This window comes from Protopterus annectens, chromosome 9.part0 (genome assembly GCF_019279795.1).
Source record: "Protopterus annectens isolate FY-2018-M chromosome 9.part0, PAN1.0, whole genome shotgun sequence".
Lineage (NCBI taxonomy): Eukaryota > Metazoa > Chordata > Ceratodontiformes > Protopteridae > Protopterus > Protopterus annectens.
The window spans coordinates 1,503,926,034-1,503,943,533 of record NC_056743.1 but is presented as its reverse complement, the minus strand read 5'-3'; the positions used below and the strand labels follow the sequence as shown (position 1 = coordinate 1,503,943,533).

Sequence of the window (17,500 nt, the reverse complement as noted above, 5' to 3'; positions counted from 1 at the left end):
GGAGGAATGCCTGATTCAGGCGGACAGTCAGGAACTGCTGCTGCAGCACCTGACATTTGTGAAAATCTTTCTCACTTCCTTGGGGTACACCATCAATGAAAAGAAATCGAAACTGGTACCCAGTCAAAAGATTGTATTCTTGGGACCAAGCTTGGACACAGCTTCCCAGATGGCATTCCTCACCTCAGAAAATCAAGTCTGTCTGACAGACTACTTCAAACAAATGGCCACCAGAACCCAGCTACCTGCAAGAAAAATACTGCAAGCCCTAGGGTTCATGGCCTCATGTATACTGCTGATTCCATATGGAAGACTGCATATGAGGAGACCCCAATGGTACTTAAGTCTTTGGTGCCAACATTCTCAGGACCTGGAAACATCATTCCTGTCATACCCTGTCTAAGGACAGAGTTCCTCTGGTGGGCAGAAACATGCAACCACAACAAGAGACTGCCATTTACTCAACCCGAAGCCACCCAGACCCTAACCACAGATGCATCAGACTATGCCTGGGTGGCACATATGGACGGAATATGTATTCAGGGCCACTGGAGCCCAAGTCAAATTCATCTGCACATCAACCAAAAAGAAATGCTAACTGTACAGAATGCCCTGACATCTTTCAGATCCCTAATCTTTCCAGGACAACTGCTAATAAAAACAGACAACACTGCAGTTATGTGGCACATCAACAAGCAGGGGGATACCCATTCCTACCCACTCTGCAGGCTAGCCATGGCCCTGTGGAACATGGCCTTGGACATTCAAGTCTATCTGCAAGCTCAATTCCTGCCAGGCAAACAAAACTTACTGGCAGAAGACTTAAGCAGAAATCTCTTAGACCCACACGACTGGCAATTGGAGCACAGCACCTTCAACCTTCTGGTCCAGAAATGGGGGAGCCTAGAGGTGGATCTCTTTGCCTCCCCCTACAACCACCAGCTCAGCAGAGTCTGCAGCAGGAATCCTCACAGCAGGGCCTGGAAAGTGGATGCCCTATCTTTTCAATGGGTAAATCTCTCAATCTATGCCTTTCCCCCTCTGCTCCTCCTTTCAAGAGTATTACTCAAGATAAAACAGGACAGACCAAGGACAATTCTGATTGCCCCAGACTGGCCACACCAGCACAGGTACCCACTCTGCGTAGCCTGACATCGGTGCCACCCTGGCACCTACACCAGAATTCAACCCTCCTCTCTCAGCAGGAGGGACAGATTCTGCATCCACAACTGCAAACCCTAAATCTTGTAGCCTGGCTTATTCCTTGAATTCTTCCCCAGCAGCTTTAAGCAAACAGGTGCTGGACGTCATTCTTGAAACAAGAAGACCCAGTACATGAAAATCCTATGCTGATAAGTGGAAAAGATTCTGCTCATGGATTCAATCTAAAGGAGAGGACATGACACTACCCTCTCTGCCTCTTATCCTGGATTACTTAGCAGATCTACTCCACAAAGGCCTGTCCTTCTCCTCCATTAAGATACATGCCTCAGCCATTTCTGCTCATTACAACACTGAGCCACTTCTCTTCTCGCACCCTCTTATTAAACAGTTCCTGAGAGGGACAAATAATGTAAGGCCACCAAGGAGAGCACCCACCCCTGCTTGGGACCTTAACTTTGTTCTGGAAAAGCTCACGCTTCACCCCTTTGAACCTGCTGCATCAGCTGAGTTAAAATTCGTATCTTGGAAAACAGCCTTGCTTCTAGCCATCACTTCAGCTAGAAGAGTGTCTGAGCTACAAGCACTGATGGCTGTGGAACCCTTCATTATTTCCATGCTGACAGGGTTTCCCTCAGGACTAACCCTTCCTTTATGCCTAAAGTGTTTTTCAGTGTGGCTGTCAATCAATCCATCCATTTGCCAACCATCTTCCCTAATCCTCAAAATAAAGGGGAAAGGATCCTGCACTCCTTGGATGTGCACAGACAGCTCAGATTCTACCTTGATAGGACTAAGCCCTTCAGAAAATCTGACCAGCTACTAGTCAGCTTTGCAACATGGGCAGAGGGCAAGGCCATTTCAAAACAAACTATTTCCAAATGGATAGCACACTGCATCCATTTCTTCTACAAGCACTATGGGAAACCAACCCCTCAGGGGGTCAGAACACATTCCACTAGGGCAATATCTACCTCTACAGCATTTCTCAGGGAAGTTCCTACCAGGGACATCCTGGAGGCTGCTACCTGGAATTCTGTACACACCTTCACCAAGCATTATCACCTGCCTATCTTTTGTAAATCCATGGCAGGATTTGCTACAGCAGTCTTGCAAGGCATACTAGCCAGCCCTAACTCTTCTTGACTACCTTCACCCTTCTTCAGCTTTGGGAATCCACCCAAGTGTGATGTCTGCAACAGTGAAACACGAAGAACATAGTACAGTTGTGTACACTTACCATAAATGTAGATGTTCGAGTGTATTCACTGTTGCAGTCCTGGTTTCCCTCCCTCCAGCCCCCTGGTTTTCTCTCTCTCTCTCTCTCCTATCTATGGCTATTGCTAACCACTTTTGGGGTATTGGTATTGGTATTCACTTTTTTCTGATGGTGTTTTCCCCACCATAACCTAGCTCCCTATTTGGGGGGCTCCTGACGTTTGGGGCAAGAAAAACTGAAGTAATGGTGTCGGCTGCCTGTTTTTATACCCCTGATGACCTGACGTCAGTCCTGGAGCGACAGCATCCGACACAGAAATACTAAGTCTCTGGTATTCAGGCCGACTGAGGGCTACCTGCAGACAGATAACCCAAGTGTGAAGACTGCAACAGTGAATACACTCAAACATCTACATTTATGGTAAGTGTACACAACTATACTTTACATTGTTTAGGTGTTCATAGACAGTTACATTTTTACTTGCACAGGACTAAGTCCTTTCGAAAGACAGATCAGTTGTTTGTTTCCTTCTCTGTCTAGGTCAGGCAGTTTCAAAGGTTACTCTTGCCATGTGGATTACAGACTGTATCTCCTTTATCTGTGACAAAAACATGTTGCAACTACCTCGTTTTCCTAATGCCCACTCTACCTTGTCTATGTTCACTTCATCTGCGATTTTACCAGGGCCTTGTTAGATGATATCTGTGCTGCAGTCACTTGGTCTAAGGCTCACACTTTTGTATCACATTATAAAGTGGATCTTTTTTCCTGGGGAAAGGCTTCATTTTGTTCAGCTGTACTCCAGCATATCCTTCCTTGAGATAACCCAGGAGTTGTATAGCTGGGGACTCTACTCATTTATGAGGAGAAATGAAAGAGGCAACATCAGATTTATTAGCTATGTACTTACCATAACTTGGTATCTGTGTTGTCTTCATTCATTTCTCTTCACCTTCCCACCAAACCATCCCCATTCCTGGCACTCTAGATGACCTGCAAAGAAGCACTTTTGGGAACTGTGCTTCCTGGGTTTATTGAGCCTCTGATAGTGGAGATGCAAGCTGCATCTATTTATATATATATATATATATATATATATATATATATATATATATATATATAGAGAGAGAGAGAGAGAGATGTGTGTGTGTGACTTGCACCACACCACATGGAACACATAGCCCCCCAAGACACACACCAGCACTGCCTTCACGTAAAAACACAAACCACACACCCACCTTTGTGGAGGCTCTCAGTAAAAATCTACCCGAACAGCAGAGACCTCTAATGCAGAAATGCACTTGATCACCACAACACAACACTAATCACGAGACACATGGCTCTCCTAAACAGTGTACCACTAAACCAAAGCCCCTAAGGAAAAACAGCATGCCCAACATACTAGTCATAGGTGACTTGATAGTGAAGCACACTGATGGTTTCACTCACTAGGTTGAATAAGGAGAAAGTAACAGTCAGCTGCATGTCAGGTGCCAGGATCCACCACATAACTAACACATGCACTCAGCTCCCTCAACAACAGGTACAAATATGACTCTTATCATTGTACATGTGAGCGTGAATGACCTGAGATGTACCTCCCTGGACTACATGAAGAGAGACATGGAGGAGCTCTGGGATTATGTAGCCCAGGCGGGTAAGACCCTAGCCCTGAGCAGCCTCCTAGCATCACCTAGAATGATACCACAGTACAAGCAGAAAATGATTGATTTCAACAATTGGCTAACTTTCTTGTGTCATTTTAAGGGGATCCAGTATCTGTCTGCTTGGGATGACATGATTGACAGACCACTATGCTTTGCCAGAGATGGCCTGTATCTGTCACCCCTGGGCTTCTGGATGCTGGCCAAGGCTCTTGCCACCCCTATAGTGCCTTTTTTAAGGCTGTGTTCCAAAAAACAAATTACCACTGTAACAGCTACAAACAAATGCAGTCTGAAGGTCATGCTGTTCAGCGCTAGAAGTCTAAATCTCAAAATGCACTCGCTCGAAGCACTCCTTAAAATGGACAACATCGACATTTGTGCTGTAACAGAGACCTGGTTCAAGGCAGCAGAAAGCACTCCTGCACTACCAGACTATAACTCATCCCACACCTTTCGGCCCCAGAACTTGGACCAAAGCTCCAAAGGCGGTGGTGTTTCCATATTCATAAAGGATGTGCACACCTCCAGACTGGTAGCCCAATATAACACATCAGAGATACTTCAGGTGCAGCTTACATTGGGTAAGACAGCGATTCAGGACGTAGCCTGCTATATAGTTCCCCAACCATGTCCCAAAACTCACACTCCACGTTCCTAAGCATCCTGGAGAATATTAGGGTCAACCTAACACTTGCACACTGGGTGACTTCAGCTACCCCTCCATTAACTGGGAAAACTACTCATGTACCAATACACTTGCCCAATGTTTCCTGGAATTCATTAATTCCAATGACCTGGACCAGCTCGTTCTTATCCCCACTAGAGGTAGCAACATCCTTGACATGGTCATTACTAACATGGGCGACTGTTGCTCTACTCCAGTAGTCAACTCCTCCCTGGTTAGATCCGACCACAAACTAATCATCTTGGAAATTCACATCCCTCCCACCTGCCCCGCAAAGGTAACCACCATGAAAAACTTCTCCAAAGCTAATTTTGGGCTCCTAAAAACAGAGGTGCTAACTTTACAGCACCCATCCAAATGGAGAACAGTTGCATGACTGCTGAATCATACACCAGTGCACTGTACAAACACGTACACAAATGCATGGATCTCGCTATACCCAATAGAACCAAGATGCTCTCCTCCAAAAAAAGGAAGCCAATCTGGTGGTACCCTGCTATAAACAAACCCTACAACAGGAGGAGGAAACTGATGCGGAATAAGGTGAAGTCTCAAGATGGGAAAGACTCCCTTATCAGCCTCAACAAAAGTTGAGATCCCTCATCAAATCCTCTAAAGCTAGCTTTGAAAACAGAATTGCAGTAGATAGTAAAGACAACTACAAGGCCTTCTATAGTTATGTAAAGAATCTCCACGGCAATACCCAGATGTGCTCTGAGCTACTGTACAATAGTACCTCCTATACCGAGCCAACAGATATTGCCAGTATACTGGCCGACAGATTCAGTGCCAACTTTACCCCTCTCTCTCCCCCACCAAATGTGCTGCACAGGTTAAAACAGCACTGTCCAAGGGCAAGAATACAGCTTCTATGGGACCTGAGAATATCCCTGGCTGTGTTCTACATGAACTACAGAGTGAACTGGCACTGCACCTGTGTGCCCTGTTCAATCACAGCCTTAACACAGGCTTTGTCCCTACTGAATGGCGCACTGCTATAGTCATCCCTCTCCACAAAGGAGGAGCGACTACAGACCCTGGGAACTATCGCCCCATTAGCCTGATGGGTCTGATATGCAAAGCTATAAAAAGCATCATCCTGGACCTAATAAACAAGGATATAGGGAATCTCCAAACTCTGGATCCCACACAGTTTGGTTTTGTGAAGGGTAGATCATGCCTGCTCAACCTGGTCAACTTCTTCGAGTCAGTCACCAGAACTGTAGATGATGGCAAGGTAGTTCATACAGCCTACCTTGATCTGGCCAAAGCCTTTGATACCATTCCCCATTCAGGAATCAAAGAAAAACTCACTAAGCTAGGCATCATCCCCTGTATCAGTAGGTGGGTTGCAAACTGGTTCACAGATAAAACCCACAGTATATTGTATAATATATGTATATTAATTGATATGTGGGTACAGGGTTGCATTGTATGAAATGCTATTATATGGATGCATATATATTGCAGGAATATTGGGTTATGGCCGTTTAAATTTTTTAACTAATTAATTAATCAATTATTTGCTTCTGAATGGTTTTAATTAATGAGATTGTATATAATGCTAGCCTTTGCTTAATTAATTGAGATCTGATGAAGCGTACCTGTTGATGTACGCGAAAGTGCTTATCTTGTTTGTACATTAAAAATACATTTGTTTTTCGTGGTGGTCCGCTATCGTCTTTATCAAGTCATAAAACCCACAGTGTGAATGTAGCTGACTCCTAGGTCAGACTGCAGACCAGTCATGAGTAGAGTCCCACAGGGTTCGGTCCTGGTTTCTCTCCTGTTTGATATCTACCTCTCTGCAGTCCAGTCCAACACGAAGGGACTTTGACAAAATTTGCAGACATTTGCAAGTTGGGAGCTATTATTAACTCCCCCAAGTGATGTTGACATCCTACAGAAAGACGTCACTGAGACCAATGACTGATGTCAGAACCATGGCCTTAAGCTAAATGCCAAAAAATGTGTCATCATCCCCTTTGGGAAAAACCTGGTTCCCATGAATTACCACATCGATGGTAGTCCACTGAATACAGAAGGCGTTATAAGAGATTTGTGAACGCAGGTTGACAGGAACCTCTATTTTGACCACCACATTGCCACTGTGGTGAGAAAGTCCTTCTATGTGGCACATCTCATTACTAAGGGTTTTGCATCCAGGAAGAAAGAGGTCATTGTCTCCCTCTCCTCTTCCCTCATTAGGCCAGTCATTGAAATGCCCCATTTGGCATGTACATCACTAGACACCTGCAACAACTGGAGAGGCTGCAAAGGTACCCCACAAAGAGGATCCTAGGCCTTAAACACTTGTCCTATATGGACAGACTCAAAAACTTCAACTATTCTCTGTCTCATATCGCCTACTTAGAAGCGATCTCTGCTTGACTTACAAAGCCATGTCTGACCCAGCTCTGTTAGAAATGCTACATCTAAAGAAATCCCAATCCCTCCACACCACATGCTCCAGAGACCTCAACCGCATTACCACAATCAACAGAAAAAGCTGGAGGGACAGGTTTATAACCCAGAGACTGCTCATGCCATGGAATAGACTTCCCATACATGTCAAACAGAGCATCTCACTGGCCCTCTTCAAGAGAAATCTTGATGAGTGGATGGGAAATAGAAAATTCATCCCGGGGATCACTCCAGTAGCTCTTCTCGACAGAGGCACTGGGAACTAAGTCTGATGGCACGATGCTAGGTAAATCCTATGGGCTAGGCTTGTAAAAGCTCCAGGACCATTAGCCTAGTACACACCTATGAACCTATATATATATATATATATATATATATATATTTATATCAAGTGTAAATTTTAAAATTCCTTCTGTCTTTTGTTCTCTGCTATCTATGAACAGAAAACTCGATCTGAGGAGGTTGGTTAGGGTGCAGGGCATTATGGGTAGTGGGAGGAGCTCAAGACTTTATCCTAGTCTGAAGAAACTTGGCCGAGTTGGATCTGAGGACAGATTCATAACCCATTCGTGAGGTGGAATGAAAGAAGACAACACAGATGCCAACATATGGTAAGTGCATAACTAATACATATATAGACTTGTGTGTGTGTGTGTGTGTATACATATATATATATATATATGTGTAGGTGTGTGTGTGTATGTATGTGTGTAATATATGTATCTATATTTAATATATGTATGTGTGTATATATATATATATATATATATATATATATATATATATTTAAATATGTATGTAGAAAATCACTTGATAAAAAAACAGCATGTTATGTTTTTTAAGTTCTGTTTCATGTCCTTTCTCATCCAGCCTGCAGGATTTTCATCAGTCTTAAGTGAGGCGTTTAAAAAAAATTAGGCACAAACGTACACAGTATAATAGCTTTATTCCTTCCTAGTGTCTCAGCTTTCAGGCCTTCTAGGAGAATCAAACAGAAGCCTCTTAAATTATACTTATTTATATAAGAAAGTCATTGATCGAAAACTCCACATTAACTAAATTTCTTAAACCAATAGCACCACAAAATTCACACCCAAAGTACCATGTTAAAAGTTGCCAAAACTTTCATTATTTAGACCTAATGATGACATGGTTCTAAAGTTGATAAACCTTTTAAATTCCAGTGTATTCACAACCGTAATAACTTCTCCCCTTCTTGATAAGTTAACATTGACAAGAACACGAAATTTAAAATGAATTACTTTGCTTGCATGAGAATCAAGTGCTTGAATTGCTGTAGAACTGATAGTATTATTCCTAATATAACAAAAATGTTTTTGTATTCTCACTTTTACTTGTCTTTTGGTTTGTCCTGTATGCCACTTATTGACACTACAATTACATCTGATGGCATAAACTGCTCTAGTTTAAGAACAAAAAGAAAATTCCCCAAAATATGCCTTTTCCCATTAATGAAAACATGTTTCCCACATAAGAAAAAATCACATACATTACATTTCTCACATCTCTGCATACCTACGCTTTATACTGTAATTATTTCCACAAAAACCTTATTTGATAATATTTCTCCCAAACTCAAAACGTGACTAAATGAAAAAACTGGAAACTTGGGCAAAACTGTTTTCGTAATCAGATAAAATACTGTTGGGGCAAAGAGTTTATATGTGTAAGCCTCCAAGTTAATGGAGGTGTGGTTGAAGTCTCTTTGCAAAATGGTGTTTGGAATAATGGATAGCAAACTCCATACTAGTTAGGAAGGGTTGAGGGGGACATAGAGGGGGTTGTATAGTTAGCCGTGATATTATAAGAGGTTTTGCAAATAGTAAGTTGGACGTGGAGAAGTGAAAGGTTGTTGTCTATTCTAATACTTCTGCAAGTGAAATAGCTTTTTAAGAATATGGATACACTGCCACCATTAGTGCCTTCTTCTAATGGTGTGGGCCTGAATGTGTGGACGGCATTGAAACCCTGGATTAATGGAGTGCTGTAATTGATTTTAAGCCAAGTCTCAGTGACAATGCATATATCACTTTTTTCCTGGGTAAGGAGTGCTTGAAGGGAGTGGAGCTTTTTGCTAAAGCTCTTAAATTCGAGCAACAGTACGGTTATGTTATCCAGAGTCTGTTTTGTTATGTTGGACGCTTTAGAAGACTGACATTGTCTAAAACAGGCAGTATGTATGTGGACAAGGATTTAGCCAGTATATGAAAGCTTTTGGGTGGTAGGTGCAGACCTTCCCTGGAAAAGCAGTTTGGACTGTCTACCATCTCCATCCAGCCTGATATATACTGTACCCCTTAGAATGACAAAAAAAGTTAAGCCACTTATTGAAGTCAGTTGTTTGTATTTTGTCATCATTCTTGATGATCGTAGAATTCTCTTTAAAGCTGGGCTCATACCTACCCCAGACACACACATCGAAAACTCCATTATGTCTGTCTTCATATAGTCCATGTAGGTATGCCTCAAGTCATTTACACCCATGTAAACTATGACTGTGTCATACTTGTACTTGTGGTGCAAAGACTTGAGTGCATACATAATGTGGCAAATCCTGGCACCTGAGTGGCAGCTGACTGGGACTTTGTTCTTGTACCACATGGTAAGTGTTCCATAGATATCTCTCACAATGGAATTTTCTGTCACTAGGATATTGAAATGTATAGAGGTTTAAACCATGTCATCATTAGGCCTAAATAATGAAATAAAGGATATTCCATTTTTAGCTTATTACATCCGAGTGACTCCTCCAGGTGCTTCTGCAGTTAACTCCTACTGACGCCTATAGGCAACAAATATTGTTTGTTCATATTTGCATCAATAATTCCAAAACCATGCTATGTACAAGGTTTTAAAAGATTTCATCTTAAAGCTTACACAATGGCAAACTCAACTGCATTAATATTTAACCTCTGTCTAGTGCAGGTAAATAGTAGTAACTGTTGTTTTTATGATATTAATTTATATAGATATAATTTGTTAACATTTTTCTAAATATCTCAACAACCAAGTAACACAGACAGAACTCCTTAGCCTCATATGAAGCTGTCAGCTAGATGAATAAATGCTGCTGACAGTATATGTGTAACTTGAGCGGTTGCTGAGTGCGATGCCCGTGCACTGGACCAGTAGTCAAGAAGCCTCAGTCCTCACCACTAGCACCAGTGAGGGGTGTGCAGATTGTGAATGATAACAAGTGCACACACAGTAAAGTACAATTTCCCTTAAGAGCACACACAGATCACAGGCAGTCTGGGGCTGGTTTCTCCCTTTCTCTCCAGATCCCCAATAAGACTCCCCACTGGCACAGCTATAAGGTACAGATCTCAGCCTAGTGGTCACGCTAAAACCTCCAGCACCCTCTCTGTCTAACCAGTGCTTTGTGTCCCTGCCCACGTAGCTGACACACACACACACCCACACACTTTGAGATATGAGTTATATACAAACACACAGACACTCCTGGGGATGGCTGGCACAGGTTCTCCAGCTATGCCCCCTTTTTCTCCAGACTGTAAGGTAGAAATCATTGCCACCAACCACTAATATCAGCTACTATAAGGCCCTTCCTAAAGGGTGACCAGTTTCACTCTGCAATATTACTGTTATCCAAATAGTAAGTGTGACCCAGGGCTAAAGCTATTGGAGTGGCTTGGACAGTATCACCGAATACATGCAATGTACTCTAAGAGCTTAACTTACTTTTACACAAAACAGCCACAGTTGAAAGGTTTAAAAATATTTAATAATAAATAATAAAAACACAAGACAAATGTTATTACTTCAACACAATGACATTACAAAGTTCAGAGATCACAGGAAAGTGCTTTAAAATAATATTGTAGAATAGTCTGATATAAATATAGAAAACAGCTAGACTAATCTGACTATTTCTATCTATCTCTAAGAGAAATCACTGTTCTAAATAAATATCTTACTTACAGAGCAAGCAAATGCTGGTGAGTTGATGTGTTCAGGTTCAGACAAAATACTCTCTTTTCTTTCTGTTCTTAAACTGATAATGCAGTACTGATAGTCATTTCAGGTTACATCATTGTTAAAAGTTCTGATTTAGTTTCCCTGGCTAACAGAAACTCAAAATTTACATTTCATGTTGTAATCTGCACCTCCAGGAAGCCACAGCAATAAAAGACATTTTATATGTAAAACCTTAGTAATTACCTCTTAAATTAAAACAGTAGAAAAAATTTCTTAGTCAAGACATCCTGTCTCTGAGCTGGAGATCAGTCATAAAATGCTTGTTTTATCAGCTTTCTTCCAGCAGGGTGCACTGTGGTTGCATTTTTGAAGCTCAGTACAACATATAGTTTAATCCTAACATATAGTTCTCTTTACATTTGTCGAACAAACCTGTGGATTATATTAATATTTACAATGACATAGAATTATTTACAAAATTCTATCTAGCTAGGCTGCAGCCTTGACAGTGAGATATTGTAAGTTGTTTACAAAATAGTACAAATGTAAGAATTACTGTGTTTACTTTGACTTATAAAATTCAGTTCAAAACCTAGAACCTAAAGGATACTACCACTACAAAAATAGTTTATGCTGAAGGGTTTTCCAGTTATACTTCTTTCATAATCCCTATGGTTCCAGAGATATTAACATTTGTTTGAAATGTGAGGACATCATTAGTTTCTGTCAAAAGGCTTAGGCTCTGCCCACTGGAAGTTACAGTGCAAACTTCCTGAGACCCATTGGAGTGAATGAGTTAACTCAATTGTGGAGTGCTTATTATTTTATTATTTTGTAGTATATATTTTACAGTTTGATTTTTATTAGTGAAGTAGGTGCATAACATATTTCAAGGAGTGAACTTCGCACTCTCCACACTGCTAAGTTTCTGGTTGGTTTGTTTTTCACCCAGTTATATGTTACGTACTGCATTTTCTGAGACTTTGAGGGATACCACGGATTTTTAATTTTAAATGCATAGATGTTTCATTTTATTGGGTTTTTGAATCGAATCATTTGTGGGTGCCGCCTGTGTTATTTGCTTGTTGCATTTAGGAGTTCTTTGTGGGTTAGGTAGATTACTTTTAAGAACCTCAATTTATCTAGGTCTGTATGTTTGGTCTGAGCTCTTCAGTTGGTTTAGCATGATGTTTTGTGGTACTAACAACCTCCATGTTGTTTGTCATGTGTCTGTGTGGGATTTGCCTCCAATAACATTATACAAATATATCTTTCACTCAACTGTGTCAGTTTGTCTTTGTAAAAGGGGGTTGTCAGTAAACATGAAACAGTTGCCTCATTATCTCAAGATGCCCATTTCAGCCAAGCTGATTAGAGTGACTGGTAGAAAGTGCAAATCTGTGGTTCCAGGTGATTGTTAATATGAGCTGAATGGGGAAGTATCAGGTTTTAAGGTTTATAGCTGATTACTGGAGGTGTTGTCTCTGTAATGGAGATAGTACTGGTTTCTCTACAGCTGCATACAGTTATGAATCAATGTTCCTTTGCTTTTTCTCTGAACAGAGCCAGAAGGCAGCACTAAGCCTTTGCTGCTTCCTGGAGAGTAATGTTAACCCAGATGGTTATGGCTTCAGTACACTTGCTATCGTCTTTTTTAAATAGGTAACCTGGATAGAACCTGCATTAGTTAGAAAGCCAAGCTGTACAAAGGCCACAAAGAGGTTCCCACCAAAACTGAAAAGCAAATAAATGAGCATGTTCTCCCTTGAAAGAGCTTCATCAGGAAGTGCTCATCTATTTGTTTTTCCATGTTCTGATGAAGCTATTTCAAGGGGGGCATGAAAGTGTTTGTTTATCTGTCTTTCAATAAAAAAAAAAAGTACTCTGAGGTCTCAAATGAGCTTGTCTGCAGTGCATGTCCCTTTTGTCACAGCTTTGTTGCTCACACGTATCAGTTGTCCCTGTGGTCTGTTGTTTTTCCTTATGAGAGGGGAGACATCTTATCTCCCTAAGGCTGGAAAACTGTCTCTGCTCAACAGTGGCACAGGAAAATAACTTTCTTGGGTGGCGTAAGCCATGGAACCTTGCTGGCTAGGCTTATGTAGGCCCTTGTGCCGATAGCCTAGTATACCTACCTATGAACTTATTGTGCCTCAGTGCAAGGATCTGTGCTTTTTTTTAATACTTTGTATATCTATACATCTATATATATATATATATATATATATATATATGTGTGTGTGTGTGTGTGTGCATATAAATATATATATATATATATATATATATATATATATATATATATAGAGAGAGAGAGAGAGAGAGCGAGCTACAGATTGCATGGCTGATAAAGGAATTACAGGTGCGCAATTCATGTTGTTTTTCCTATGGCATTGTTGCCAATGCATGTGGTTTGATATGTTTTCTATTTCTGCTGTTTTTCAGGTGTTGTCAGATGAGCATTCTCGGGAGATGTGTCAGCGATTTGCTGATATGGAATGTAAACTGGGTGAAATAGACAGAGCAAGAGCAATCTATTCCTTTTGTTCTCAGATGTGTGACCCACGAGTAAGTTTTATAGTAGATAAATGATAACTAGTAACCCTAAAGATTATGTATAACAAGAACATCACGCATTGTATCTCATATTGTAAAATGTTTTTAAGCAACTAAAACATCACCATTAAGACATTTTAAACTCAAAACTGCTAAAAGAAATCTGTAAGGAGTGTTATAGTCTGACATTTTCTTTGTTGCTTATGGAGGTCAAGAAAACATGCAGACAAGATTTTGATATAAGATACGCAAGCAGCCTTGACAATGGACCAATGACTTTCATGTATATATTTCATCAGAAGTTGTTTCATATAACAAAATGTAATTATTTTTTGTTTTATTTTTAACAAGTTGAATAAATTATTTATTTTTGTTTTGTTTTTAACAAGGGGAGTGATTTTATCTAAATCAGATTATTTTCAGCCTTTACACAAACACGTTTACAAAAGTTAAGGCATAAGTAACAGTTAACAGATGCAGTGAGAATACTGCATAAAGCATGGACTGCAGCTCATTGTTATCTGGTGACAGATATTTGTTTATTTAGCAATTACCCACAACTAGGTGTGGGTGATGTAGGATTTACCCACAGTTGGCAGAGTATGACCACAAGGGCAAAGCCAGAGTTATTAAACAAAGTCATCTGTGGATAAATCCTGCATTTACCACACAGAGGAGTGGATTATTATTATTATTATTATTATTATTATATAATGACATTATTTAAAAAAAAATTTCTCACCTTTTCTAAATAATGCCATTGTATGAATGGACTTAAGGGGTCTTCCACCATCATTTGTTAGAGTTGGGCATCTAAGATATGTACTGAACATGTGCTAAGCTTATGCATGCAAATGCCTTCACAGTACCTTAAAGTTTGTGCTGTCCCGCCTCCTCCCCAAGGTTGTCCACTGTGCCTTAGTTATAGAGTCTGCATGGCTGTGGAGCTGCTTGTAGGGATCCTCCCACCATTTAGAATCATACGTTTTTTTTTTAAACTGAAGTTATATATGGAGTATTGTGCGCCATTAAGGTATCTTTTTATGTAGAGTGTGCATGTCTGTGGAGCTGATTGTAGAAGCACTCCTACTTTTGGGAGTCATTGAGTTCTCTTTTTTTGTTTTTTTTTTTGTGTGTATATTTGAAGAATGTGAATTGTAAAGCTCTAGTATTTTTTGTTAATGAGTAACAGAAATCATATCTGCTTTATTAGAAAATAAAAAAAACTTAGTTTTTTTGAGTCAGAGAAGTCTGTAAGTGTCCTGTCTACATGTAGACACTTTCTGATTCCTGAACTCCTGGCAGTAGGCCTCTGGTGTATTGATTTGTGCAGAGCTGAAGACATTTATGGATACCTCTTAGTTTGTTTTTAATACATATTACTAGCCAGACTTCTTGTTAGAAACACTGTATTTACAATGATCAGCATATACATTTTTGAATAGTAAGTATCTTTGACTATTAATATGTCAAAACAAAAACGCAGATGCTTTGTTGCACAGGACCTGGTAGTGCCAAAAGCAAGGTAGACACTATTAATAAACAACGTGAAATGAGCAGATCAAAAGTAATTCTTAGTAACTAAATACAGTTGCTTGATTGGTAGATTTAGCTAATATACAGAGAAGAATGAATTACCAGTTTATAATGTAGCACAGATCACTGCTTAAAAATATATTCAGTTGAACAATGTAGTAAGTGTGAAGTTATCTGGTACATTGTAAGACACTGCACAACAGACTGTTATTAAGCAACTAACTGAGCAGAAGTTGCTGAGATAGAAAGCCACAGGTGTTTAAGCATACAAGGAAGCTTAATTAAATGAAGCTTATTAGATGAGTCATAATCTTCTTTCAGCTGTTCCCGTTAGGGGTCGCCACAGCGGATCATCTGTTTCCATTTCTTCCTGTCCTCTGCATCATGCTCTTTCACACCAACCGCCTTCATGTCCTCTCTCACCATATCCATAAACCTCATTTTAGGCCTTCCTCTTTTCCTCTTACCTGGCAGCTCCATCCTTAGCATCCTTTTCCCAATATACCCAGCATCCCTCCTCAGCACATGTCCAAACCTACGCATTCTCGCCTCTCTTGCTTTGTCTCCAAACTGTCCAATGTGAGCTGACTCTGTAATATACTGATTCCTAATCCTGTCCACCCTCGTCACACCCAGTGCAAATCTTAACATCTTTAACTCTGCCACATCCAGCTCTAACTCCTGCCTTTTCGTCAATGCCACTGTCTCCAACCCATATAACATAGCTGGTCTCACTACCTTCTTGTAGACCTTCCCTTTCACTCTTACTGGTACCAGTCTGTCACAAATCACTCCTGACACTCTTCTACACCCACTCCATCCTGCCTGTACTCTCTTCTTCACCTCTCTTCCACACTCACCATTACTCTGAGCTTTTGATCCCAAGTACTTAAACTCATTCACCTTTATCAACTCTACTCCTTGCATCCTCACTATTCCTCTACCCTCCCTCTCATTTACACACATATATTTTGTTTTAGCCCTGCTGACCTTCATTCCTCTCCTTTCTAAAGCGTATCTCCACCTCTCCAGGGTCTCCTCAACCTGGTCCCTACTCTCACTGCATATCACAATGTCATCTGCAAACATCATAGTCCATGGGGCCTCCTGTATAATCTCATCTGTCAACCTGCCCATCACCACTGCAAATAAGAAAGGGCTCAGAGCTGATCCATGATGTAATCCCGCCTCCACCTTAAACATATCTGTCACTCCCACCGCAGGCCTCACCAATGTCACACTACCCTTGTACATATCCTGTACAACTCTTACATACTTCTCTGCCACTCCCGACTTCCTCATACAATACCACAACTCCTCTCTAGGCACCCTGTCATATGCTTTCTCTAAGTCCACAAAGACACAATGCAACTCCTTCTCACCTTCTCTGTATTTCTCCAACAACACTCTCAGAGCAAATATTGCATCTGTAGTGCTCTTTCTTGGCATGAAACCATACTGCTGATCACTAATCATCTCCTCCCTTCTTAACCTAGCTTCCACTACTCTTTCCCGTAACTTCAAGCTGTGACTGATCAATTTTATCCCTCTGTAGTTACTGCAGCTCTGCACATCACCCTTATTCTTAAAGATAGGTACCAAAACACTTTTTCTCCACTCCTCAGGCATCCTCTTACTTTCCAAAATTTCATTAAACAATCTGGTTAAAAATTCCACTGCCATTTCTCCTAAGCACCTCCATGCTTCCACTAGTATGTCATCTGGGCCAACAGCCTTTCCATTCTTCATCCTCTTCATAGCTGTCCTTAATTCCTCCTTGCTAATCTGCTTCACTTCCTGATTCACTATCCCCACATCATCCAACCTTCTCTCTTTCTCATTCTCTTCATTCATCAACCCCTCAAAGTACTCTTTCCACCTGCTCAACACACACTCCTCGCTTGTGAGTACATTTCCCTCATTATCCTTTATCACCTTTACCTGCTGCACATCTTTCCTAGCTCGGTCCCTCTGTCTAGCCAATCGGTACAGGTCCTTTTCTCCCTCCTTAGTGTCCAACCTTTCATACAACTCTTCATATGCCTTATTCTTAGCCTTCGCCAAATAGAACTATATAACCTTATATGAAAGCTCATAGCTGTATGAAGCAAATCCTGCTGGCAGTATGTGTCTTGCTTGAATGGTTACTTAGACATCATAAGCTGTTTATACATTACAAATTTAATATTCACTGCCTTTATTTAGAGTTAAAAAATCCAGTTTAAAGCATCAAACTGAATGAATGCCACTAATGTAAATATTAATTTATCTTGAATAGTTTGCATTTACAGTTTT

At 40.7% G+C, this 17,500-nt stretch overlaps 1 protein-coding gene across 3 annotated transcripts in view; it reads left to right on the top strand.

Moving 5' to 3' along the window:
• XAB2 (XPA binding protein 2) overlaps window positions 1-17,500 on the top strand; it is a 1,020,149-nt gene that overhangs the window by 793,513 nt on the left and 209,136 nt on the right. For all 3 annotated transcript variants that reach the window (XM_044084446.1, XM_044084447.1, XM_044084449.1), the window contains one exon: window positions 13,559-13,681. In XM_044084446.1, the coding sequence (XP_043940381.1) occupies window positions 13,559-13,681 (123 nt within the window). The remainder of the gene's footprint in view (window positions 1-13,558; window positions 13,682-17,500) is intronic.